This window comes from Mustela nivalis (assembly GCF_964662115.1).
Source record: "Mustela nivalis genome assembly, chromosome: 2".
Classification (NCBI taxonomy): domain Eukaryota; kingdom Metazoa; phylum Chordata; class Mammalia; order Carnivora; family Mustelidae; genus Mustela; species Mustela nivalis.
Genome location: NC_139021.1, coordinates 81,937,321 through 81,964,989, shown reverse-complemented (window position 1 = coordinate 81,964,989; position 27,669 = coordinate 81,937,321). Strand labels below are relative to the sequence as shown.

The 27,669-nt window shown below is 43.1% G+C and overlaps 1 protein-coding gene across 1 annotated transcript; it reads right to left on the bottom strand.

Annotated features, from left to right (window-relative positions):
• Positions 1–4,436: 4,436 nt before the first annotated feature.
• Positions 4,437–22,703, bottom strand: SDR16C5 (short chain dehydrogenase/reductase family 16C member 5). Its single transcript, XM_082719215.1, has 7 exons — positions 22,560–22,703; positions 19,873–20,219; positions 14,813–14,944; positions 9,930–10,029; positions 7,812–7,956; positions 7,038–7,163; positions 4,437–4,798 (listed from the first exon to the last, which is right to left on the bottom strand). The coding sequence occupies exons 2-7, from the start codon at positions 20,203–20,205 to the stop codon at positions 4,705–4,707; spliced, it is 930 nt and encodes a 309-aa protein (XP_082575341.1). The 5' UTR covers positions 20,206–20,219; positions 22,560–22,703; the 3' UTR covers positions 4,437–4,704.
• Between the last annotated feature and the right edge of the window lie 4,966 nt (positions 22,704–27,669).

Sequence of the window (27,669 nt, the reverse complement as noted above, 5' to 3'; positions counted from 1 at the left end):
TGCTGGGTGTCTGTTGGTGTATAGTATGGAGTGGGGAGAAAGGGAGCTTTCTATTAGCTTCTGATTAGACCTCAGCCTTCCAGTGGACTTGTTTCTCAATGCTGTAACCTTCACAAAGGTAGTAATTCCGAGGTAGTAATTCCACTTCTCACCATGAAATACTAAAATACCTTTCATATACAGGTTAGAAAGTGTCAATATAATTGTAAGATAAAGAGATTTCAAGTAGTACCACACACATTGTCACAAACTGGAAGTTCAAGGTCAGAATTTAGTTAGGGGACATAGTAGAGACAGGTGTTTATTGAGTATATAACCAACCTTACATTAGGCATTTTATAATTGTCACCTCAATCCCTACAACAATCATATGAGGAATTACAGACATTGGCAGAATTGGAAAAGGGTTTCAGAAAGTTCACCTCACTTGACCCAAGTTGCATAGCTAAACTTATTTGAATCCCCAGCTGTGACTTGGGAGAGTCTGTGACCAAGATGACTTGAATGCCCTTTTCCCCACTCCTTTAGTTATTAGATGGAATCATGGCTACTGTAGGAAAAACTACAACCCCCAGTCTCACTAGCATCTGGCCCAAATGTTTGAAGAATGTTGTGTGGCTGCTTTTAGAAATATTCTTAAAAGACAAATTGATGCCTTTATTTCTTTAGTCTTTGTCCCTTCCTACATCTGCTGCCTGAAAAGCAGCCATGATGGTGGCCATCTTGCTGATAATAATGGACAGAGCCCAGAAGGAGGAACAGTGGACATGGTTAGAAGTCCTGGGGGTGGGGCATGATCTACACATTGAGGAATCCAAGGACAAAAACCTGACAAACATTAATAATTTGAGGAGGGGACAGCAGAACAGGCCCGTAGGCAGATGATACCAAGAACAAGGGCAGAGAGGTTAATATCAGTCCTAAGAAGTAAATAAGATGTGGAGTGAAATCCCCGTTTTTCAGAGAAATCGCTGTGACCTATTGGAGGTGGAAGCAGGGTGGCTTAGGAACCAATGTGAGGAGAGGAGATGGACAAATTCCTCTAGGCTGTATTTTAGATGATGTTACCAATGAAGAGAGATTTGCTGGGATGGAGTGGGATGGAGGTTTTTGTAAAGTTAATTTATTTTTGCTAGTTTTCAGCTTCACACAGTGGTTAGTACACTGATAGGATGTAGAGAACAGCTTGGAGGTGGAGATACTGAGGTGTGGGAGAAAAGCCCTGGAAAGTACTGGAAGGAAAGTGCAAGCCACAGGGTCAACCAGAGCAGGGAGGTGAAGGCAGAAGGAAGTGCCTGTGAAGATATCAGTTTGGGTTGCTGAAGGAATTTGTCCTTATCAACTTCCATTTTCTTGGTGAGGCAAGAGAAGTTACCCTTGGGAAAGAGTGGGCGATGGGATGGGTTGTGGTGGACTTGAGAAGAAGGAAGCACAGAAAGGCCACCAGGGGGAAGAGAAGGAGCGAAGGGGGACAGATCTGCCTGGCTCTGAGTTGAGGCCCCATGGGAGATCAAGGCTAGCCTTTGGAAACTGCTAGGAGGAAGACAATGTGAGGCCAACCAATGAAGCTCAAGCCCTGCAGTAGGAACTGAGGACATGGAGCTGAGGGACCTTACCTCTGCCATCACTGCTTTACTTAGTACTGGTCCAGAGGAAGGGGGTCCAGGTGCAAGGACACTCACATTACCATCTTAGAAGCAGACTCCCCAAGGGCTGAGCACCAATGACTGGTGCACTTGTTACTGGTTTGGTCTCCAAGTTGGTAGCAAACTTATGAGGGGGGAAAAAAAAAAAAAAAAAAAAGGAATCCAGGCCACGAATGGCAATCTCAGTGGCTCAGCTGTGGCATGTTCATAGCAGAAGGAAACTGTTCAGTAGCTTGGGAGGGAAGTGAGCTGGGATGTTTGAATAAATCCCAAACAGGCCACTATCCCAGAAATGAAGGTGCAGACCGCCATAAGAGCTCTTCACAAACTAGTTCTGCATGGGACATTTTGCCTCATGTCAGCTCTTGTTTGCTGGCCCAAATTCTTGGTCATGTTGCTCTCAAGTGCTAACTCTTGGAGGTTGCTATTAGGGTTTTTTGTTTTTGTTTATTTCCAAACATCTGAGTCACTCTACCTCTAAGATTCTAAATGACTTCATTTGACAAGTCATGACTACCTCAGTCTTAGAACACTGAGGAGTGTAAAGATCATGTATAGCCTGGATTTCCTTTTCTATCATGGACTATTTATATCTCCCCAAATTCATTTAGTGAAACCCTAAACCCGCAGTGTGGTGGTGTTTGGAGATGAGGCTTCAGGGAGATAATTAAGGATAGATCCGGTCATGGGAGTGGGGCCCTCATGATGGGGTTAGCGGCCTTACAGGAAGAGGAAGAGGGAGATCTCCCTCTCTGCACCCACACACAAAGGAAGGGCTGTGTGAGGACACAGAAGGATGTTCTCTGCAAGCCAGGGAGAGAGTTCTCACAGAAACAAATCACCTGACACCTTGATTTTGGACTTCCAGACTCCAAAGCTGTAAGGCAATAACTTGTTGTTGTCTCAGCTCCCCAGCCCGCAGTACTTTGTTATGGTCTAATACTTCATCACAGTGTAAAACCCAAAGGAACAGAACAAGGGCATGGTTGCACATTTGTATCCAGCCAAACTCCTTCTAATGTCAAGAATTCTTCTCAGTTCTTGAGCAGCAGCTGACTCCTGGATGCCAAATCATGTCATTCTGGATGATCTTTGAGGCTTCCACGTCTCAAGACTTGCTTAGGCATCAGGCTCTTGATCATGGCTTCATTAGGGCAAAACTTCAAGTGGAAACTGCTGGGAAACCAATGCGGAGAGCACTTGCTCCCCTTGGATGAAGTCACCTTGTTGTAGATTACCCTCTAGAATGCTGTAATTTACATGTGGTCTCTTCTCATAGAAGCTCTTCAAGTAAATCCAAATTTGTTTAGACAATTTCATGGGTACTGTAAAACCACAATTGAATTTCAGGCCTTTGTAGCAGTTCAGCCAAGATGCACTCCAATTAGAAAAAATTGCTGTTAATGTTGTGACGACATGGTGGCTGCCCACTGTGCCCCAGACCTTTGTTCTTGGAAATCCCTCGAGTCTCTTCTTTATTCTTCAGCTAAATAGACAGGCCCCTGGAATGTACGCTTTTGGAATTGTAATAGGGGAGCAATATTGTGCCTTTCTCTTAATTAACCTTGTTAACCAAGGATTTGGAACATTAGCTGGTTAGGCTAAGAGGGCCTTTTGAGCTGCTTGGTACACGTCTGCAGTTGAGTAGGATGTCACTCTTGTGAAATAAAATGCTTTTTATTCTTCAGCATACACCAAATACCTTTATTATTCTTCGAGTAATGGTGTGATATGCTTGTTTAGAGAACTAATATGTGTAAGGGGCATAGATTGGTGCCAGGCACAATAAAACCTCAGCTATTACTTTTATAATTATAAAACAAGTTGTTGTCCCCCCCGCTTTTTGGAGGCTTTCTGCACAGACAAGAAATATAGGGGCAGAGTTGTCAGAATCACTCAGGCAGCTCAAGATAAATCAGTCCACAGTGGATTCCAGATTCTACATTCCCTGAGGCCACTGCCTTTCTAAGAGCATCTTACCCCCAAGATATTCATGACTTGTTTCTTTTGACTCTCACAGAGTCTTCTGAGGTACTTCTCATCCTTTTCTGCTCCCCACACAAAAGAAGGTGAGAGACAAAGGCTCCTGTTTTTCTCGCAAGGCAGATGCCCCTCCCAGCCTGGGAAGGAGTTTCAGGGATATGGTAATTAACATATTTTTCTTAATCTTCCTTTTATAGTTAATCTCCAATCTCCAGTTGGCCAGTTCATTAAACTGTAAGCATACAATAGATCTGAAATGAAGGCATCACAGATGAATGCCAATTCATAGACCTGTCCATTCTGTGGAAAAATATAACATGAATCCCACTCTGAAATACTAAATTAAACATTTGAAAGTAATCACATGAATATGTTTTCCAGTCCACTAGGCAGCATTTCATCTAACTCAGTGGAACGTCATTTTCCGAATAAGAAGCAACCATTCTTTAATTTCTTCTAGGGAAAAAAAAAATGCTCCAACACAGAATTTGGTCGAAAATCACTGTCTACTAAGTTCATTCAGGGAATGTGCAGGACACAGTGGCCCCTGAAATACCCTGAGTGGGACTGGTATGTAGTCTGAGTACCTGGGACATGTAGAACAGAGCATTTGTATGGCTGGCTTTGGAAAGAAGGACATGGGACTCAAGGTGACAGGGAACCCTGAACTCTGTGTCCTCTGTTTAGAGGGCATTCAAGCAAAGTACTCATCCATCCTCTTCACTCCTCACTGTACCCTGCTGCAGGTTCAAGCAAAGCCACCTCTTCTGCTTGGGCCTTGTCCCCAATGACCAAAGTGAAGGGCAGTTCATGAGAGACAGGATTCATTTTCTTAACAAATCAGTTGCAAGCAGAAATGACAAAAATAGGCTCTTCCTTTTTTTAACTAAAACAACAACAACAACAACAACAACCAGAAAGCAGATAGGAACATTATTTTCAAAGGTATTGGTTGAAAATAGTCCAGAGAGCAGAGAAAGAATGGTACTTGTAGTTTCCAGATACACTGTTGGACAAAAATGCTTTTCTTGAAATAGGATTATGGAATGCCGGGTATCAGCCATGGAGTTGGTCTTTAGTTTTTCTTGTTCTTGCCAACAAAGCTGTCCATCACATTAAAAGCGCCCATATAGTCAGCCGTAAGCACTGCCATCTTGACAGGCAAGATACTAAAGAGAACACAAGAGAAGTTTTCTTGGTTACTATCATGGAAGTGCCTCGACCAACTTGGCCGAGATGCAGGGTCACTGACTTGCTGCAGATGGGAGTCACTGGCATGTGCACACATCAGTGTGCGTGATTTAGGATCACTTGGGGCTTGTCCACTATATGGGGGGAACTGGCTCAGGGCCTTTATAACTCTTCTGGCTTTATTTACGTTTACTCGACTCACTTCTCACATCGGTTTCCAAAGCTTCACTGCACTACATCATGATTGACAGGAAGCAGTGAAGCCTTGTGGAGTCGGATAAGCCTGGCTTGGATCCTAGCCCTGTCACTCACAAACCATCCCAGGTCCATTACTTAACTCTTGGGCCTGTTTCTTCTGGAATCAAATGAAGTCCTCGGTCTCTGTTTCTGGCACTCCTGTGGGATTAGATAGGTCCCAGGACCTTTGGCAAGACCTAACTAGGACTGCTCATCTCCATGCCTACACACCGTTCCCAAGACAGCACAGACCCCACCCCTCTGACAGTCACAATGCAGAGCAAGGGGAGGCACATTAAACCTAAGACCTGTCCTCAGAGTAGAGGAAAGGAAAGGACACTCAGCTCACTGTCCATCTGTGGGCTCTCTAGGATGTCACATTTTACCTCGTCCATGATCCCTCTCCTAAGCAACACACTGAACGGCCAAACTCAACTTGCATCACCGCCTGCCTCCTACTCTTAGATTTCTCTTTCTTGCTTTCTTGTTTCTTCCTAGAACTTATGACTACCCAGCATGCCTTTTCTTTTATTTAACTTTTTTGTCTGTTCCCTGCCACCCACCCCATAAGAAGAAAATTTCAGTGAAGGCAAGGAGTCTTTTCTCTCTCCTTCTTTGCCATAACCCCGGGTCCTAGGACAATCAGCAATTTGTGGCACACATTAGGCACTCTGTAATGCTTACTGAATGAATATTTGAGGGAATGTGTGATGTCATCCCCTTTACTGAACTTCTTGTTTCCAAGTACTTCTCAGGAACTATGTAGATCTTTCATATCTTATAAAAGTAAATATAACCTCTATGATTATTCAAAAACATTAGAAAAACTAAGTTCTCTGTTCTTTACACTTGGCATTACTATACCACATACTTCTATCGATTAAGCAACAGATAACCACTCTCCTGTGAACGCCCACACTGTCCTAAAAATTGCGTGACGCTCACTAATCTACAAGCTCGAACAAGCATTGACTTCTAAATCGTAAACAAGAAACTGGCTGGGAGAATAAAGGGAATGCTCAGAGTCACAAATTTAGTAAGCCGCAGGATTATAATCCCAGATTTCAAAGTGCTTGTCCAAGGTCCTTTGCCCCGCCTCCCAGAGCCTGTCGGCTCTATCTCTCTTGTGCTAGTGGTCCATGAAAGGACATAGGAATGATTTTGGTGCGTTGTGCAAAGTAGATACAATTAACAGGAAAGAAAAAGGCATTTCCTTATGTAAGAAGGACAGTGGTTGCCAGCCATACTATCTATGTTCAAATAACTCAAGAACTGCTGTCAAGAGGGATGGAATTAGTCATAACGCTAAGGGCAAAGCTAGAGTCAGTGAACGTTAAAACGAGACAGATTTCAGTGCCATGGAGGAAAGTGGTTCAATCACGGAATATGTTTCCTTGCAAAGCAGAAACTTTGATGGGGTGGGGGGTGCTGTATAATTAGAATGTAAATCCAAATGGGACTAGAGAGGGTAAGCAAATATGCCCTTGGGTGTTTTCAAGAGGTGGTTATCTTTTTAGTCCCTGCCGCCAATGCTTTTAACCCTCTTATACTTCAAGTTTATCCTTTATTGCCAATTATATCCATACTATAACTTCCTGAAATGTTTGGCTTACTGTCTGCCCTTGATTCTGGGGATCTGTACTCAAGAAGTGTGGACACAATATCTGTTCCAATGCAATTACTCTGTGATACCCACAAGAAGACCATCTATCCTAAAAAAAAAAAAAAAAAGACTTCGATCTGTCCACAAGTCATTCAGTAAATGCACTTCTCTCTGACAATCATGCAATACTAAGGTGGTTGGCAGGATCCAATTCCATCTTCTAGGCTCTGCGAATTTGAGGTCATGTTGGCAGACAGGCACAAGGAAGGGATCCAAGGGCATTCATTTAACAGGTATTTTTAAAGTGGCTCCTCCTGGTAGGAGAATGAGTTGTTGACTGGCTCGTTAGAGAAGTCATAGGAAGCTGATATGGTTACCTTTTTAAGAACAACACGAAGGATATAAACTTTGGCACATTTAAGTATACTTTGTCTGTCAGGATGCCATCTACTATCTTGTCAGCTACATACTCTGGTTCCAGAAGGGGTAACAGGAAAGGACGGCTAAGGAGTTAAGAAAAAAAAAATTATAAATTACTAAAAAAAATCTTATAAATTAGGGATAAAAAAAGGCTGCAAACAGCACTTATTTACTTCTTTCCCTTCCAGATCTGATCGATTTCTCTCTTTACTCCTTTATTATCAACATGCTAGTGACAACTTAACTTTAAAATGGCAAATGATGCTCTAATTAACACACTGATGATACAATATATGTATCTGCATGAAACCATATTAAACAACTTCCTGACATCTCCACAAGATGCAGAATTAGGTATCTGTGCCCCCCATCCCCATTATTTTCAGTCTTGCTGTGGAATCAGTCAGGGAAGAGTGCAGAATGGAGTTTGGTGGCAGAAAGAAACTATGGCCAGGAACGCTGAGGGGGTGGTTAGCAGATCTGGCTATGGCGTGGGGTGAGCTGGACCCGGCCTTCATAAACCATCCCATTAAACCATCCCAAACCATTAATAAACTCAATGGCTTAATCACAAACACATTTGAAGAAAGAAACAATTCTGAAATCACTTATAAATCCAGCTGAATCCTACAAAATACCTTTTTAAAACAACATTAATGAATAGAACAATATAAAATAGTCAATCATTTTTAAAAAAATGTCATTTCTTTGAAATCAAAGGACATACTTACGCAGTAGAACAACCTTCAAACATTCCAGTTTTTATAAAAAATGGGCACACAATAGTGGTTTTGATCCCCTTTAGTTTCTGGGCTATTGTTTCCATAAATACAGATTCAGCAAATCCAAAGGCTGCAAATTTACTTGCACAGTAATCTGAAAAAGGCAAACAATGCCAATGTATATTCCAGTGTTTTTAAGCGGCATTACATTAAGCTTTCCTCATAAACACGAATACACACGGAGAATAGGACAGTCATATCAGAGTTCTTATTTTGTATGATCTTGGTCTGGCCCACCGGAGGAAGTAAGGAATGCGTGGGGAGGAGCAGCGTCACCTAAAGGTCTGTTGACAAGGACCAAGTGCCCTCCGGGAGACACAGGGCTTCGGGGAGCCCCCTGCGGGTCACCCTGCTAGACTTTACTTCCACACTGACGAGAGGTCAGACACTGGGTGAACTGTTCTGTGGAGCATGACATGTGTCCAGTCCCTGACCCAAAGAGTTTCAAGAGCATCAGGGCAGGGAGACACACAGAAGAAGAAATGAAATAATAAGGGATGCAGGAGTCCAGGCAAGAGAGATCACCATGGGTCATGATACTCAGATCAAATTTTCTTCTAAGTATTCTAACTATATTCTAACTAAACCTCTAACTTTCCCTTTGCTGGAGAAAAACAGACTGGCAAACGTCAACGTCTACTTCTTACCCATCTTGAGAATGCAGCGGGAGTGGGAAGTGGCATCAATGTCAGTTTTGAGTTTTCTGTCTACAATCATACTCACGCCAAGTGAACACCTGAATCTTGAACTCACAGAACACTTGGAGAAGAACCGGCATTTAGGTAGACTCTGACTCTCCTTTTCCTCACAAAGTCAGAAGAGGCAAATGAGCCATCCTTCCTCTGGGGAGAGGCAGCCACTACAACCCACAAGAGTCACGTTCCTAGACTGCAGCGGGTTAGACAGTAGAGCTGCCCGAGCAGCTTCTAGGATCACCTGAGTCGTGGGGCATGAATGCACCTCATTGAGCCCTTGCATCTCTGAAATTCAGATGAGCAGAAACAACCCAGACTCAGGCAATCTGCATTCTACATAGCACTCCCATTGATTATGAAGCAGGGAGCCAAGACCCACACCACGGGAATTACAAAAGTCTTACACATGCTTCTAGGGTGAGCAGGGCGTGGGAGAGTCTTGTATCCTAAGACAGAGATACTGTGCCAGGAAAAGGATTCATAGGCACTACAAATAGACCAGCAGGAGTTCAGAGACCCACAAGGTCACAATAAAACCTAGTGAACTCTAAGAAGGATGGAGGAAGGGGAGGCCCGCTTATGGGGAGATGTGTACAGATGCATAACATTTGGGGTGACTGATGGTTCTGGGAACTCTATTCCCATAATGGAGCTGAACTGTGCTTACCATCTTGAGCTGTGAGTCTGCAACCAGTGGGAGAGCAGAGAGGTTAATTTTAGATTTCTTGGACTGGAGGAACTTTCTTCACATGCCCAGCAGAAGGAGACCACTTAATGAAAATTTCAGAAGCCAGAGTGCTTCTCCTTACCATCCCATTAACAGGGCCAGGGGTCCCCCAGATAGTGACTATGCTAATCACTTGCATAAAAAGAATTTATCAGTAAGGTCTCTCTTTTCCTCTTTAATTTTTATTTGTTTGTTTGTTTATTTATTTGACAGAGAGCTAGAGAAAGAGAGAGGGAGAGTACATAAGGCAGTGGGGAGAGGCAGAGGTAGAAGGTAACTCCTGGCTGAGCAGGGAGCAGGGAGCCTGATGCAGGACTGGATCCCAGGACTCTGCAATCACAATCTGAGCAGAAGGCAAACCCTTAACTGACTGACCCCCCCCCACCCCGGGGCCCCTCTTTGTTTTTTTAAAGCCCAGGAGATTGCGCTGACTTAATCATTCTAAAGTGCAGAGTTCACCTGCAAGTAAGCAAATCTGATAGGCAGTTCTGCTGTACCATGTTCTCAACCACTTACCTTATTGAATATGTTTCTTAATTTATAACCCTTTATCATTGGTACATCAAATGAGTGCTGATTGTTCAGAGCTAAGTAAGATAAAGTTATAAAACTTTTTGCAACTGCTAAATAATACATTTCTCTTACCTGCCAGTTTATTTATTCCAACTAATCCAGCTGAACTTGAAATGCAAACCAAATGTCCATGCTCATTAGCAATCATAGCAGGAAGAAAGGATTTATAAGTCTAAGAAGAGCAAGAAAGAACTGTTAACATTTTACACTTTTTTCAGACGTTTATATGATCGTTGTTATGAAAAGAGTCTTTTAAGCTCATCAAACTACCTGAAGGCACTAGGGTATAAAAATGTAAACATCTCTGCTATTCAACATAGTACTAGAGGTCCTAGCCTCAGCAATCAGACAACAAAAGGAAATTAAAGGCATCCAAATTGGCAAAGAAGAAGTCAAATTATCACTCTTCGCAGATGATATGATACTATATGTGGAAAACCCAAAAGACTCCACTCCAAAACTGCTAGAACTTATACAGGAATTCAGTAAAGTGTCAGGATATAAAATCAATGCACAGAAATCAGTTGCATTTCTCTACACCAACAGCAAGACAGAAGAAAGAGATATTAAGGAGTCAATCCCATTTACAATTGCATCCAAAACCATAAGATACCTAGGAATAAACCTAACCAAAGAGACACAGAATCTATACTCAGAAAACTATAAAGTACTCATGAAAGAAATTGAGGAAGACACAAAGAAATGGAAAAATGTTCCATGCTCCTGGATTGGAAGAATAAATATTGTGAAAATGTCTATGCTACCTAAAGCAATCTACACACTTAATGCAATTCCTATCAAAGTACCATCCATCTTTTTCAAAGAAATGGAACAAATAATGCTAAAATTTATATGGAACCAGAAAAGACCTCGAATAGCCAAAGGGATATTGAAAAAAAAAGCCAACGTTGGTGGCATCACAATTCCGGACTTCAAGCTCTATTACAAAGCTGTCATCATCAAGACAGCATGGTACTGGCACAAAAACAGACACATAGATCAATGGAATAGAATAGAGAGCCCAGAAATAGACCCTCAAATCTATGGTCAACTCATCTTCGACAAAGCAGGAAAGAATGTCCAATGGAAAAAAGACAGCCTCTTCAATAAATGGTGCTGGGAAAATTGGACAGCCACATGCAGAAAAATGAAATTGGACCATTTCCTTACACCACACACAAAAATAGACTCAAAATGGATGAAGGACCTCAATGTGCGAAAGGAATCCATCAAAATCCTTGAGGAGAACACAGGCAGCAACCTCTTCGACCTCTGCCGCAGCAACATCTTCCTAGGAACAACGCAAAAGGCAAGGGAAGCAAGGGAAAAAATGAACTATTGGGATTTCATCAAGATCAAAAGCTTTTGCACAGCAAAGGAAACAGTTAACAAAATCAAAAGACAACTGACAGAATGGGAGAAGATATTTGCAAACGACATATCAGATAAAGGACTAGTGTCCAGAATCTATAAAGAACTTAGCAAACTCAACACCCAAAGAACAAATAATCCAATCAAGAAATGGGCAGAGGACATGAACAGACATTTCTGCAAAGAAGACATCCAGATGGCCAACAGACACATGAAAAAGTGCTCCATATCACTCGGCATCAGGGAAATACAAATCAAAACCACAATGAGATATCACCTCACACCAGTCAGAATGGCTAAAATCAACAAGTCAGGAAATGACAGATGCTGGCGAGGATGTGGAGAAAGGGGAACCCTCCTACACTGTTGGTGGGAATGCAAGCTGGTGCAGCCACTCTGGAAAACAGCATGGAGGTTCCTCAGAATGTTGAAAATAGAACTGCCCTATGACCCAGCAATTGCACTATTGGGTATTTACCCTAAAGATACAAATGTAGTGATCCAAAGGGGCACATGCACCCGAATGTTTATAGCAGCAATGTCCACAATAGCCAAACTATGGAAAGAACCTAGATGTCCATCAACAGATGAATGGATCAAGAAGATGTGGTATATATACACAATGGAATACTATGCAGCCATCAAAAGAAATGAAATCTTGCCATTTGCGACAACATGGATGGAACTAGAGCGTATCATGCTTAGCGAAATAAGTCAAGCAGAGAAAGACAACTATCATATGATCTCCCTGATATGAGGAAGTGGTGATGCAACATGGAGGCTTAAGTGGGTAGGAGAAGAATCAATGAAACAAGATGGGATTGGGAGGGAGACAAACCATAAGTGACTCTTAATCTCACAAAACAAACTGAGGGCTGCTGGGGGGAGGGGGTTTGGGAGAAGGGGGTGGGATTATGGACATTGGGGAGGGTATGTGCTTTGGTGAGTGCTGTGAAGTGTGTAAACCTGGTGATTCACAGACCTGTACCCCTGGGGATAAAAATATATGTTTATAAAAAAAAAAAAAAAAAAAAAAAAAAAGAAAGGACAAATACCCAACTTTTGTAGCAGCATGGACGGGACTGGAAGAGATTATTATGCTGAGTGAAATAAGTCAAGCAGAGAGAGTCAATTATCATATGGTTTCACTTATTTGTGGAGCATAACAAATAGCATGGAGGACATGGGGAGTTAGAGAGGAGAAGGGAGTTGGGGGAAATTGGAAGGGGAGGTGAACCATGAGAGACTATGGACTCTGAAAAACAATCTGAGGATTTTGAAGGGGTGGGGGGTGGGAGTTTGGGGTACTAGGTGGTGGGTATTATAAAGGGCACGAATTGCATGGAGCACTGGGTGTGGTGAAAAATAATGAATACTGTTATGCTGAAAATAAAAAATAAATTAAAAATAAAAATAAAATGGTAAAACTAAAAAAAAAAAAAAATGTAAACATCTGGCAAGCAAGCCTCTTAGTTTGTTCAACCTGGCAAATCAGTATTTAATGACGGCAGTTCCAATATTGTTCAAAACAACTTATTTAGACTTATATTTCATGTATATGTGACTTTAAAAAACAATATTCTGACAATAATTCAAGAAGTATGGGAGAATCTTAACTGTGGCAGGCACAACCCACACACCAGTGAGAGTACTGGAGATATGATAATTTAGATTTATATTGCCTTTTTTCACCTCTTGGATCATATTTGGATTTCAAATTTTTCTGAACGTTGTGCACAGGACATGCCACTATTGGCTTTGGTTTAAAAAATCACTTTGTTTTAAAGTTCGTCTCTACTTCTTTGAATAATGGTTTCTAATTTCGATTCCATGTCAGCAGAGAGGATATGTTAGAAAGAATGGGTGTGTGCTGTGTCTCAGTAATATAGAGCACCTTCACCTTTGATGTGGGACCTGTGGGAAAAAGAAGGTAAAGGAGAGAGAAATGAGCTTTGACAGAAGATATGTTCTACAACACAGAAATAACTCATTACACAGGAATACTTGCATATTTCAATGAATTTCTATTTCATATTTATTTTCACACTTGAATCATATGAGTAAATACGAGAAAAGGGATCTCTTATAGAAGTCAAATGACCTTTGCGTGCATCACAATGACTTTCCACGTGATAACTAACACTTAGAGGCGGAAAATCAAAGCGAGTCCACAGCAAAGCATAATGAAAAGCTCCCTGAGTTCTGATGGTCTGAGGTGAGTCTCTTTACTTCTCCCTGGGGACGCATCCCTTGGGAGCATGGCCACCAGGAGCCCTCTGACCCACTAGCAATTAAGTGCCTACTCCATGCAGGGCTCAAAGAACGTATGCAGACTTGCCTAGAAAGAGTGTCCAGAGTGAGAATGACTGGGGTCAGGGACACCAGGACTCTGGGGACAATTAGAGGAAGAGAGAGAAAGCAGGGAAAGAAGAGACCCAGGAAGAAAAAGAACACAACAGTAGTGGAGACTATGAATGAGATGATGGTTTTATTTTCATTCTGGCCCAAGAATCTAACTTCATTCTAACAAAGGAGAGGGATATTTGGGACAAGAACACATAAGTCACTTGCAGTAGCTCCCAAAGGAACACGGTGCTCACTTAGTTCAGAATCTTTCCATCTTTCTCCTGAAAACCATACAGAACACCAACAATACCACCAGTGCCAGGACACTTTTGGTGAAACGAGGTGACAGAAACCGACAAAGTCCAAATAACATTTGAAGGCTGCCAATGATGGCAGGGCGGGGAGTCTGCTGGGGAGGTGTAAGGAGGGTGGAGGGAGCTCAGAAGTCTCCAGCAAATACACCCTCCCAGCAGACAGCCACCCAGGGCAGTGGGGCAAAGAGGCAATGGGGGGCATGCCTGTGGATGGGGACGTGTGGCAGGACTAGGTTCAGCAAAAGCTAGGAAAACCCAAATTCTGCAAGGGGCACATCATATTAGAAGTCAGGGGCTATGATCCTTCATGTCCGCGGCACCTGTCCTGTGCCCTTTAATGTCACCCAGGCTACGGTAGAAACTCTCTTTTCCTTGATTAGATACTGAGTGAGGTGACTGCACATCTTGGTTTGCCCAGAATAGACCTGATTAATGCTTGTTTATTAATAATGTTCTCTTTCACTTTCTCTTTTCAATCATCATCATTATTATTTTTTATTATCTTTTCCACTTTCAAAAGGGTTCCAGTTTTGGGAAATTAAAAGGTCACCTTTGTCAAGTTTATGTGATGTCATTTCTGTGTAGCCTTGAGCAAATCTTTTAACTCCTCTGATCCCTTATTTCACTGAGCTATTTCAAGGATTATACAGGAAGTGCCTAGGACAGAACCTGATATAATCAATAAATGACAGTAAAACCATAGGACAGTTGTCTTTGCAGGATTTCCGAGCAAAGGCTCACACAGGTGTAGGTTAAGTTGGATCCAGGGTGGGGGAGGGGGAGCATCGGGGTCAAGCAGGAGAAATCTGAAATTGAGAAGTCCGTGCTTTAGTTAGAGGTGAATAAAATTGTAAGAAAACAAGAGGAAGGTACTTCTAAATTCAGAGTAACTTTAGATTTATTTTGAGAAGAAAAAATAATTACCCATAAATGTGCTTTAAAATTCACATCTAAAGCCTTTTCTATCAACTCGTCTGGGCAGTCGAGGAAATTTTTGCCTGTCACGACTCCGGCATTGTTGATTAGGATGGAGACATCGCCAACTTCTTTTTTAACCTGCATTGAATAACAAGAGCAACACACCACCCATGGAGTAATTCTTTCCATGATCTAAGCTTAAATTTCCATAGTTTTACAGGCTTCTTATCCTAGTTAACTCAGATGGAGATTACGTACTCTGCAAAGTATGCTTTATTTCCTCTGCTGAGTGTACAGTGCGTCAGAGATCCACGTCTGATGCTTTTCTTCTCAGTTCTTCCCCCCTTCCTAGGATGGTTCCAACACTGCAGGGCTACTTTCCTTAACAGAGCAGTTAGAGCCATTCTAGTCCCTCTTTCAGGCTCCAGGTAAGTAGAGGTTATTTCAATCACTGAGGAGGGCATTACAGTCATGTTATATAAATCCAGACCCAGCACACACCGAGATGGGGCGGAGTAGGAAGGCACAGAGGAAGCATGACATTTCTAAACAGGTTTTATGCACACGCCACAGCTCAGAACCTGTCTGTCCTGCTTATACCAACTAGCTGGCTTTCTTCCCCCTACCACAGCTTCTAGGTATTAAGATATGTGAAGGGAGGATTAGAGTAAGCCCCATTTGCTGCTGTAATGCTGGCCAAAGTAGGTACTCCATAACTTGTATTTAAGAAATATAATTTCTAATCTCACAAAACAAACTGAGGGTTTCTGGGGGGAGGGGGGTTGGGAGAAGGGGGTGGGATTATGGACATTGGGGAGGGTATGTGCTTTAGTGAGTGCTGTGAAGTGTGTAAACCTGGTGATTCACAGACCTGTACCCCTGGGGATAAAAATATATATTTATAAAAAATAAAAAATTAATTAAAAAAAAAGAAATATAATTTCTGCGTGGGACCTTGGAGCCTTTCATTTATAGTAAATCTTTAGCTTGTAATCTTGGCTATTATGGCAGAAGTGAGTGCAGGATTTTTCAGGATTGGTGCCATGAGATGGTGGTATCTATCCCTTTGTTCCTTTCTGTGCTTAGAATTCCATTCCTGTAATTTGTATCCTAAGCAGGCGCTCTGCCCCCCCAATCAGAGAGAACCCCTGGTTGCAGTTGCCCTGTGCTGAACAGGAAGCTCACAGCAGTACCCCTTACAATGCTAGCTGTGTGTGTGTGTGTGTGTGTGCATGCATGTGTGTGCCTATGTGTGTGTGTGTGTGTACAGCTCTCTACATGGATGGCACATTCTGGCACAGAGCAGGAGGTATTACTGAAGCCAGGTGGAAGCTACCACCTCATCCACTGCTCTGGAAGGCCTGAGCCCCAGCAATGAGGGTGGCATGGTAAGGATTTCTGAGCCAACCAGAGTGGCAGTCTAGGGGAAACTGAGGATGAAATAAATAGGACCAAGGAAACCTCACCTTATGGTAGCATTTTCAGATAAAAGCACTGGAAATAGATCAGTTTTATTTGGAGAGTGGGTAAAATATTTAGTCAAATTCAAGCTGAACAAAAGTCAAGGCTAGAAACAACTAGCCCCACCTAAGGCAAAATTGGATACAGGCTTCTGGTTACAGGATGAATAAATCACAGGAATAAAATCACAGCAAGAGGAACATAGTCAGTGGTACCCTTGTGTGATGGCAGAGAGCAGCTGCACCGTGGTGAGAATACCCTAGCACGTAGAGCTGTTAAATCACCACGGTGTATGCCTGAAGCTAATATAATATTGTGTGTCAACTATACTCAAATGGGAAAAAAAAAAAATAAGCTGGACAGGGCTGTGGACTGGAAGCCAGTAGGATAGTAGCATCAGAAGCTCATAGCCTTGCTCAGAGTCAGGGATGGCAAAGCCAGAAATGACATCTCAGAGAAATAAACAGATGTGTGTGTCCACTGCCCCCTCTCACCTGAATAAAGCATGTTATCATATACTTGACAAAATTAACATCAGACTTTAATTTCAAAATGGCACCTGATTTCATTATCTGTGGCTTGTGTCTTTGCAGCATATGAATACTGTATCTTTATGAATCATACCTTAAATGTACTGGGCTAAGCACTTGTGATAAGATTTTTCATGTGAATAATCTTTCCTCCTATTGCCTTATCTGTTTTGTATATAGGTTTATATTGCTTTATCTGTTTTGTATATAGGTTTATCTTTCCCCCCCCCTTTTTTTTTTAAAGGATTATCTTGCTCCAAAGTCTGTTTTGCTCTTTAAATTAGCTTGGAAAGACATCACGAGGATTCAGCCTCTGCCACATTAGGGGAAAAAAAAGGATCAGGTTTAATTGTATGAGACATATATTTAAGTATCACTGACCAATGATAACCCAATAAAATGCTCGTCCATGCAATCAGAGTAAGCTTGTTTGCACTGTGTTGTTTTATAAGAGACATAGGGTAGCAGCTAAGGGAAAATGCAACAGACTAGTTTCCTTCCTTCCTTTCTTTCTTTCTTTCTTTCTTTCTTTCTTTCTTTCTTTCTTTCTTTCTTTCTTTCTTTCTTTCTTCTTTTTTTTTGCATTCATTATTCTCCTCATTGTAAGAATGTGGCAACAGTGTGTTCAACCCTGAATGACAAGTCTAGTGAGACTCCCACATAAGCTGGGCCTGCCTGCTGGTGGAGATTTCTCAACAAACAACCCAGCTATAATAAAAGCCAGAAGATTGGGCACCTGCGTGGCCCAGTCGATTTAAGTGTCTGCCTTCAGCTAAGATCATGATCTCAGGGTCCTGGATCAAGTCCTACATGAGGCTCTCTGCTCAGCAGGAATCTGTTTCTCCCTATCCCTCTGCCTGCTACTCTCCCTGCTTGTGCTTTCCCCTGCTCTCTCTGATAAATATATAAATAAAATCTTAAAAAAAAAAAGAAAAGAAAAGAAGGAAAAGCCAGAAGATCGTGCAAGTCAGCATCTCACTTTAAACTGTCCAAGATGGCTGATATGAACTTCCCAACCAGTACTCATTAGTGGTGGTGGGCAATAAAGAAAGGTCTGCTTCTACTAGTGATGACATGGTTTAAAAGATGAAATGATCCTGAAACTTGACCTTGAACATCAGGAAGCAAAAATAAACCTTAAAGAATTCTCATAGATGTCACAAATAAGCCCCTTCCTCCCCCCCGCCGCTGTTGAACCAATGCAGTCAATTGATTCTGATTTGACTTGTCTAAGGGATCAGTCATTAAATGTAGTCAGGACACTTCTACATGCCTCAGCAAAGGTAAACAACCATGACACAGCCCCACTCTCATGTGTTTATTGTTTTGCTTATTGTTTAAAATAATTGCTTACCTTGGTTGCCAAGTAGCAAACCTTTCTGAACTTAGTGCCAAACCTTCCTGAACTTAGTGCCAAACTATGATCTGAGGACACTAGCTTTCAAAGTTCTTGGGGTCTGTGGAGATGACACAATGTCATACTAATCTGAAACCTTTCATCATGATCACTGCTCTCTGGAATACTTTTAGAAAATTGTTTGGTATCTTTCCTCTCTCCAGAGGAAGAAGTGCAAATGGCCAGTTTATGAGTGGAGAGTAGTTTGCTTCCCCTGAATTCCGAAGAGCACCTAATCAACTCTTCTTAAGACCCATAAGTAAGAAAAGCTGAATAATGAACTGGTAATATGTACCATTTGACCATTTCTGAACCAAGCATGTTGGTCAGAACTAAGCCACAGATATGGGGAAGAGGTGGTTATTTATAGAGTGCCTCGTATTAGCTTGCTAATATTAGTTAGCTTGGATGGTCTTCAGTATGTGAATATGAACTGAAGATTGCTTAAGAGTGGCTACAGAAGTTGTTTGCAGTCAGCATGAGGAGACAGGCCAGGTGATCATCGCTGTAAGCGCACAGACATTCATCTGTGAGGTTGGCACTTTGAGGGAGGCACTAGCTTGTCAGGTTGGGGTCTCCAGACTGTATGGGGCTCCGTGGGACTGGAGATGGTAGTCACAGATGTATAGAATTTAAAGACAAATTTCAACAGAAGCTGCACACTCACCTGCCAATGACTTGCCAATCTTACCACTAGGAAGTAAGGTGGGAAACAGCAAGGGTATTTGAGGTAGGGGCTAGAAGCTGTGTAAGAACTTTCCAATGGGGCTGGGCTGCTCTTTGCAGGCCAGTCTGGTTCCTTCTTTCTCACTAAATTGGGGAATTCTGGGGGCCACCAAAAAGGTGGCTCAGGAGAGTGATGAGCGGAGTACTCATGCCGATGGGGGTATAGAGAAAAACCTTATGAGGGAAAAGAGGCAGCAAGTAAATACCTGCCTTGATGAACAACAATAACAACAAAAAACCTCTTACCACTGCTTACTGGGGTTTTGATTTCCTTAAAGTCTTCTTTAAATGTGCAGCTGTATCATCACCAAAGGAGCAACTGTGGTTAAGCATCTTTAGGATGAATGAAATATTCTGATTTTCTTATGATTACTTAAGAGAAATACACATTCAAATGAAAGGCACTGTGGTGTGGTAGAAATAGGGAGTTTCAGCTCAGACTGGATATGGGTTCAAGCCCTGGCTTAGTCAAGGGCTAGCTCTGGGACCACTGAGAGGTTATTCATTATCTGTATGTCTCCTTCCTCCTTCAAGGAGAGGGCCACCCTCTACCTCCTATACTGTAACACAGTCTGTACCACCTGGTTGGCAGGGCCAAGTGTGTACTATGGAGTCAACAGACTCAAGGCTGAGCCGGATCTTTGCTACTTAGTACCTGTTCCTTAGGGGAGCTACTCACCTCCCTAAGCCTTGGTTTTCTTATTTGTGAAACGGAGATAGTCATGGACCTCACTTTATAGGATTAGGATACAATACAGCTGGGGTGTTTCATGTGGTGTACGGTATACAATGACAATTCACAAATCCTAATTCTCACTCCCCAAAACTTTTTCAATTAAAGGGAAGTTGGAGACAGGTAAAGCTTCACTGAGCAAGGCAAAGGGACAGTACATGCGAGTGTATCCGTGTACAGGGCTTACTACCCGCAGGGAACAGCAAGACACAAGATCTACCTGCTCGGCCACTCTGTATATGTTTTCCCGTTGGCTGCAGTCGCAAGTGTAGGCATAAACTCTCGTGGCTCCAGCTTCCCGGACCATCCTGCACGTTTCCTCGTTCCCCTCCTTGTTAATATCCCAGAGAACCAGCACGGATCCAAGGCGGGCAAATCGGAGGGCCAAGAGCCTTCCCAGTCCGCTCCCAGCTCCAGTGATGAGCACGATTTCACCAGCAACATTCTTCCGTGGTTTGGGGATGATGGTGAAAACCAAAGACTCCAGAAAAGCAATCATCGATTTTCCTAAGAAAACGACCAATTCCTTGGATGACTTCAGGCTGGAAGCCATGTTGTGGATGAGACCTGTAAAGGAAGAGAGACCCACATAAAGCCATCCGTGACCACTCCCTCTGAGTGTGTGGATTACATGGAGCTCATGTTTTCTGAGATAGCAGAAGAAACTGGGACGTGTTATTTAAGCTTCTATCTTGGTAGCAGACTCTGAACTTAGACACAGGGACTGTGTCTTGGTCAACTTTCATTCACAGAACCAAGCTGGGCCCATATCTGAGTAGGACAGGACAGAATGTTCCCTAACCAGGAACTATAACCTCACCAATATTTGACCTGAAGGAAAAGTTAATTCTTTCTCATAGTTAACCTTTCTTCATAATAATCCCAAGTCCCGCTGACTGCTTTTATGTTCAAAGTTATAACTATATTGTAATGTTTATGTGGTAACTGCTACCTTTCTGGTTTTACTTTTGCCTCCTTTGGGGTTTGTATTGGTATTATTTTTTAAAGACTTCTTTATGGGGGGGGACATACGTGGGGGGTTGGTGCAGAATTTGGAAGGAAGGTGACCTGAAGGGCAAGTGGTGATTTTCAGACTCTCATTTTAAGTTCAACTGTGGGGTATGTGTCTTCAGACCTGCAAGGATGAGGGTCCGCCTTCCCACAGTAATGGAACACCCTGGGTACCCTCCACAGGCAGCAGGCTGGGCACTGTCAACACTCCTTCCACGAGAGGACCCACACCAACTCATCCATGTCCCCTTTCAGGCACACCACTATGAGAGTCCATGCCAGAGGGAGAGAGGTTTTTTTTTTTTTTTAAAGATTTTATTTATTTGACAGAGAGAGAGAGAGATCACAAGTAGGCAGAGAGGTAGGCAGAGAGAGAGAGGGGAGGAAGCATGCTCCCTGCGGAGCAGAGAGCCTGACGCGGGGCTCGATCCCAGGACCCCGGGATCATGACCTGAGCTGAAGGCAGAGGCATTAACCCACTGAGCCACCCAGGAGCCAAAGAGAGAGAGTTCTATTTCTCTTCTCAGTGGGCTCCAACACCATATGGTGGCTAGAAGTTTCACCACTGACCTGGGGAAAGGTTCTTAATGCCAGAGGCCCTAAACTTCAGATTCCACCGTTCAGTGCTGGCATGATGTAAGACCTGGAGCAAGGTCTTACCACTTATCACTGTCTGGGTAGCTGCTTATTAAGTTCTCAATAGCTTGGCATCCTGAGGTCTCTCTCATTTGGGGTTTAGGGTGTCTGCTGAGTATCTGCACAAGGTAGTGCGGTGTAGAGATTAAAGTTTGGGTTGGAATTCTGGGTCTGCCACTGACTTTTCTGCAGACTTGGTTAAAATATTTTATCTTTTGTGCCTCAGTTTCCTCTTCTAAATAATGGGATTCTGCAGGATGCACCAATCGGGGAGCTGTGGAAGTTAAAACTTAATACAGGTAAAGTGTTAAGGTGTGTAATACTGTCCCCTAAGATCCCTTATGAAATTTCTGAGCAAATTGGTGGTGAGGGGGAAGGTTCTCATTGTCCTGCACACAGCTCCTTCTTTCAGGGTGTATAGGGTGGGGGTGGGGCAAGAGGAGTTGGGCTGGATTTCAGCACCTGCCAAGTTACATATCACCTCTGTCTCCACTCCTAATGCCCATAATGTGGGGGCCTTTCTAGAACAATGCCAGGACCATAACAGCAAAATGACTGGACTGGCTAGAGCTATGATTGGTGTTCCTGCTAGCATATAAATTACGATCCCTGCCCATAGCAAGGAAAGACGGTGACAGTAAGTATACTTAAAAACAAAAGTAAATGTAAGGTTCCGTTTTAGTGTAAAGACTCTGTCTTAGGAAGTTACAGAGCACATTAAATTTAATCGGGTTACACACTTTGGTGTGTAAGGGCCTGGTTACTTAGTTCAAAAGCTGAAATAATTTGGGGCACCTGACTGGCTCAGTCGGGAAAGCAGCAACTCTCGATCTCAGAGAGTCCTGAGTTCAAGCCCCATGTTGGGCGTAGAGCTTACTTTGGAAAAAAAAAAATGCTGAACTAACTTGATGCAATGTAAACAGATGTCTTGTGCCTCCCACGCCAGGACGCAGCAAGCTGCCCGGGTGAGAGGTTTGTGATGGACTGGCACGGTGGGGAGAGAGTGGTAGACGCGCTGGGCAGCAGAGAGCTGCGGGGCGCTCTCGCCCGCTCACTCCCAGCCTCAAGGCCGGGGCTCACCGGCCCGCGCCCTCTCTCGCAACGCCACCCACCCCCCCTTTCTCAGGCCACCCTGCCACAGCTTTACCGCCGGCCGGCGGGTGGCTGGCTGGGCGCAGAGCCACGGCGCCTCGGAGGGGTGCAGCGCCACCTCCTCGCGCCGGTCTCGCCCGGCCCCGGGTCTGGACTTGGGGAACTCACCCGGGACACGCAGCCTTCGCGGTCGGTCGACAAGCAGTGATCTGACACCCGCGCCGCGTCGCAGGATCCCGGCTGCGCGAGGTTCGGGAGTTTATCTCCGCGTCTGCCCTAGGCCAAGTCGGAGGTGGGGGAGGCTCCGCCCTCGCACTGGGTGGAGCCTCCTTGGGGCCCCGCCTTGGGGCCCCCTTGACTCCGCTTTTCTTTTCTTTTCCTTCCTTTCTTCCCTCTTTCTTCACTCCCTCCTTCCTTTCCTTCCTTTCTTCCTCCCTCCTTTCCTCCCCCACCCCTCCTCTTTTTTCCCCAGGCTGCCAGTTATAGAGGCGGGACATTCGATCGCTATAGCTGGACGCACACGGTTCAAATACAAGAATCAACCCTGGATGTTGAAAAATCCTGATATCCAGGCTGCATCCTGGATCATTAAGTCAGAATTTATGGGTTGGAAGGTTCCCCAGGTGTTTTCAAAGCACAACCTGGAGGGGTAGGGACAGTGGGAACCCTTGTGTTAGAGACCGAAAAGGAGGCCGGTGCAGGAGTCCTTGGGTGGGGGACAGGGAGTGCGCAGGGAGCCGGGTCAGTTCTCTGCAGAGTGCAGAGCAGGGCAGGAATTCCCCAGCAGAATCTGACTCCTGTAGTTGGGATCAAGGTCAACAGCTTCCCTGGCCTGATGGCTGTAAGGAGTGTGGGTGTGGGATAGTCTCTTGGAAGGCAGGTGGAGTGCTGGGCAGGAGTGGGTGCGGCACTGGCGGGAGACCAAGAAGTAGGAGAGGGCGAGGTTTGTTCTGAGGAGATGAGGTGGAGAAAAAGTCAACAACATACTCTGGTCCGATCAGTGCTCACTGAACACCTCTGTGTACCAAGATCTAGACAGTATAGGAATGGTATATCTGTGAAAAAAAAATGTATATTCTCTAATATAGAATAAGTCACTGCTGAAATGATGATTATATAGGGTGGAGTTTGCTGGGTGATATAAGAAGCTGGAATATCCACAAATTACAGAGTGTTGAAGGAAAGCCAGGGAGTCAGGACAAGACTGTTTGGAATTGACTCGGTTGTGTCAGACACACCTCAAGGGGTGAAGGCTGGAAGGATAGCAGGTTAGCCAATTTTTGCATGAGGAATTAAACATTCCTTCTTTATTTGGCCAAGAGAAGAAACAGGTGGGTTGTATAAGTCTGGAAAAGTTGGTGCAGCGAAGAGCTGTGACGGTCATTTTGGTGCGTTACAGGTGTTCTGTAGGGAGTGGTGAGCTGTGCAAAGTGCATAGTTGTGCTGTCTGCAGGTGAATGGGGCAGGTGAGTGTGGACGGGTTTCAGCTCAGCAATCATTGCCTACCAGCATGTGTTGTGCCAGGCAAGTGTTGTGCCCAGCTTGGTGTTTGGCTCTGGAGCACCGCAGAGCTTTGGGGAGCCGGTTGGAGAGGTGGAGGGGACACATGCATGGACTGCACATGTGTGGATGTTAGTGTCAAAAGTACAGAAATAACAGACATAAGACCAGTGAAACATGGAACTAGTCGTCAGTGAAAGTTTATGGCTCACACCAGAAAGTTTGCAGACTGAGAGTGCTCAAACCAAAACCTGGAATGAGTCTCATATTATTATTATTATTATTATTATTATTATTATTATTTTTAAGATTTTATTTTTTTATTTGACAGAGATCACAGGGAGAGAGGCAGGCAGGGAGAGAGGAGGAAGCAGGCTCCCCACCGAGCAGAGAGCCTGATGCGGGGCTCGATCCCAGGACACTGGGATCACGACCCGAGCCGAAGGCAGAGACTTTAACCCACTGAGCCACCCAGGCGCCCCATGAGTCTCATATTAAAGCAGCTTATATAGTGAAAAGGCAGTGACTATTCTTCACTGAGATTGGTTATAATATTAGAATTTTCTTAAATGATAGGAAATTGGTCAGTGGTTACCATCTATTGACCTTGGGAAACAGTTGCAAGTTTTGTCAGAGGGATAACAGCTCAGGTCAAGTTAGTCTTATAGAATAAGCTAAATTAAATTTTGCTCTTATGACTCAACTGGCTTTGTCTGCTCCAAATTTTCAAGGCTCATCCTGTTTTTTTTGTTTTGTTTTGTTTTTAATTTTCACAATAGACATGCACCCCCATGCCTGGGGTGCATAGAATAGGGGCCCCTAACCAGCCTGCATCATGAGGAGAGGTAACTGGAAAGGTCTTTCAGATTTTGGAGATGGAATGGGCCAAGGTGGGGAGGTGAGCAACACCTAGGAGTGGTAGTGGATTCTGGCACAGACTAGTCTGTCCTGGGCTCCAGCTCACATCACCTGCCTGCAAGAGGTCAGATGGGTGGCTAGTGCAAAACACCAGCCCATGAGGTCTTCATGTTTTCTTTGAGGGAAGTTCTGAGCTGTTACTCTTCTTTCTAATGAGAAGTTCAGAGTATACCTCAGGAAAGAAATCTCAAGCATTATTAGAAATCCCATTAAAACAAAGTATGAATGTAAAACAGTGGCAATTTCATTAATGATGTCATTAAGGAAAATATAAATCTTGATGTTTGGAGAAGACCTCAATTTGACTTGAAGTAGGGGAAACTCAGCAGGTTGACTATGATCCTGAAAGATAAGAATGTATTCTTATCTTTTTTAAAGATTTTATTTATTTGAGAGAGAGAGCACAAGTGAGCAAAGAGGGAGAAGCAGGCTCCCCGCTGAGCAGAAAGTCTTACTCAGACACAATTCCAGGACCCTGGGATCATGACCTGAGCTGAAGGTAGATGCTTAACTGAGTGAGCCACCCAGGCACCTCAAGAAAGTATTTTTTAAAAGGTCTTTTGTGGCAAAGGCTGGGAAAAGCCTATGCAATGGCTGAAGTTGTAGACTAGGCTGATGAACATAGGAAAGAAAACATGCTCTAACTTCATTCTTAGGGAAATGAATACTAAAGTGTTTCTTGCCTTACAAAGTGACAAATATTAGAAAAAAAGAGCATGTCTTTGTAAGGGGGTGGTGTAATTTATACATTGCTGAAGAGCAAGTATATATCGAGAGCTAGAAAGGTTTATATCCTCTCACCCAGTTCCACCAATGGGACTTTATATTTAGAAAATAATCAGGTGTCATTTGTTGACTTCAGGAAGGGAAACTGGTCAGTGCGAGTCATGGGTTGGAAGGGAAACTTTTGACTGTATTGAATAATGCAATACTCTTTTGGGGAATAAGCAGGTTAATAAAAACAAACTGATCATTATTTTCTAATAAATATGCACAGATGGAGGGCTTTACAACCATTTTTTATAAAATCATATTTTTAAGGGTATATAGGAAAATACTTTTACATAATGTTAGTTTAAAAAGCATAGTATAAGACTGAGGTGGCTGGGTGGCTCAGTCAGTTAAGCGTCTTCCTTTGGCTCAGGTCAGGATCAGGTCGTAGGACTGCGGAGCCTCATGTTGGGCACGTTGCTCAGAGGGGAGTCTGCTTCTATCTCTCTCTCTGCCCCTCCCCTTGCTCCTCTCTCTCTCACTCTCTGTCAAATGAATATATAAAATCTTTAAAACTAACTACCTAACTAACTAAATAAAAGCATAGTATAAGAATAAATATATATGATCCAGGGGCGCCTGGGTGGCTCAGTGGGTTGAGCCTCTGCCTTTGGCTCAGGTCGTGGTCCCGGGGGCCTGGGATCGAGTCCCTCATGGGGCTCTCTGCTCAGCGGGGAGCCTGCTTCTCCTCATCTCTCTCTCTGTCTGTCTCTCTGCCTATTTGTGATCTCTCTCTCTGTCAAATAGATGAATAAAATCTTTAAAAAAAAAAAAAAGAATAAATATATATGATCCAGTTTTTCTGATAGTCTTCATTAGAATGCATTAGAGATGCTGGAAGTAAATTCATCGTCTTAGCATCTTTTTCTTTTCAAATAGATGAACGTTTTTCTTTGTGTCTTTTTGTATTTTCCAAACTTCGCATTATGTGCCTATTTGTATTTCCAAATAAAAATGTTTCTTAGAGTATACAGACATACAGACATCTCCATGTAAGCTGGTAGACTGAGTATATGCATTTATATCCTGTTTTTTTCCACAAAATTCCATTGAAAGGGAAGATATAAAAATGTGAATAAAAAGAGTAATGCTTAGAGTAAGAAAGGGACTACTAGTGAGGACTAACTAGAAGTTAGAGTTTAGTAAGCAGATGGATTCTATTTCTAAAAACCAGAGCAAAAGATACCTTAACCTAAAAACACATCTGGGGAAGGTATGGCAGAAAGAGTTATTCTTCCCAACAGAAACCTTGGGTAACTCCAATTCAGTAAACAAACAGACAATGGAAATAGACATGGAGCATCCAGATGGATGAAGAATCTTGATACAAAAATAAAACAATAAGAGTATTGACATTAAATAGAGGACAATTATTTTGTAATTTGGAGTTAGATAAGGGAAACTCATCAATTATTCATGTGACTACACAAAAAATGTAAACTGTATAGCAAAGTAAAATGACATGCAATAGAGTAGGAGAAAATATGTTCACATAAAGAATTGATAATAAGCCATATTTTATAGCATTCCTATAAACTGATTTGAGTAAGGCAGGTAAAGAAATCAGAGGCAATATATATTAATGAAATATTACTCAGCCATAAAAAAGAATGGAATCTTGGGGTACCTGGGTGGCTCTGTCGTTAAGCATCTGCCTTTGGCTCAGGTTGTAATTCCAGGGTCTTGGGATCAAGCCCTGTGTTAGGCTCCTTGCTCAATGGGAAGCCTGCTTCTCCCTCTCCCACTCCCCCTGCTTGTGTCCCCTCTCTCGCTGTCTCTTTCTCTGTTAAATAAAGAAATAAAATAAAAAAAAATGAAGTCTTGCCATTTGCAATGATCTGGTTGGATCTAGAGAGTATCATGCTAAGTCAAATAAGTTAGTCAGAGAAAGACAAATACCATATGAATTCATTCATACGTGGAATTTAAGAAACAAAACAAATGAGAACGGGGGAAAAAAAGAGGAGAGACAGATCAAGAAACAGAATCTTTTTAAAAAGATTTTATTTATTTATTTAGAGAGTACATGCATAAGTGGGAGGAGGGGCAGAGGGAGAAGGAGAGAGAGAACCTCAAGCAGACTCCCACC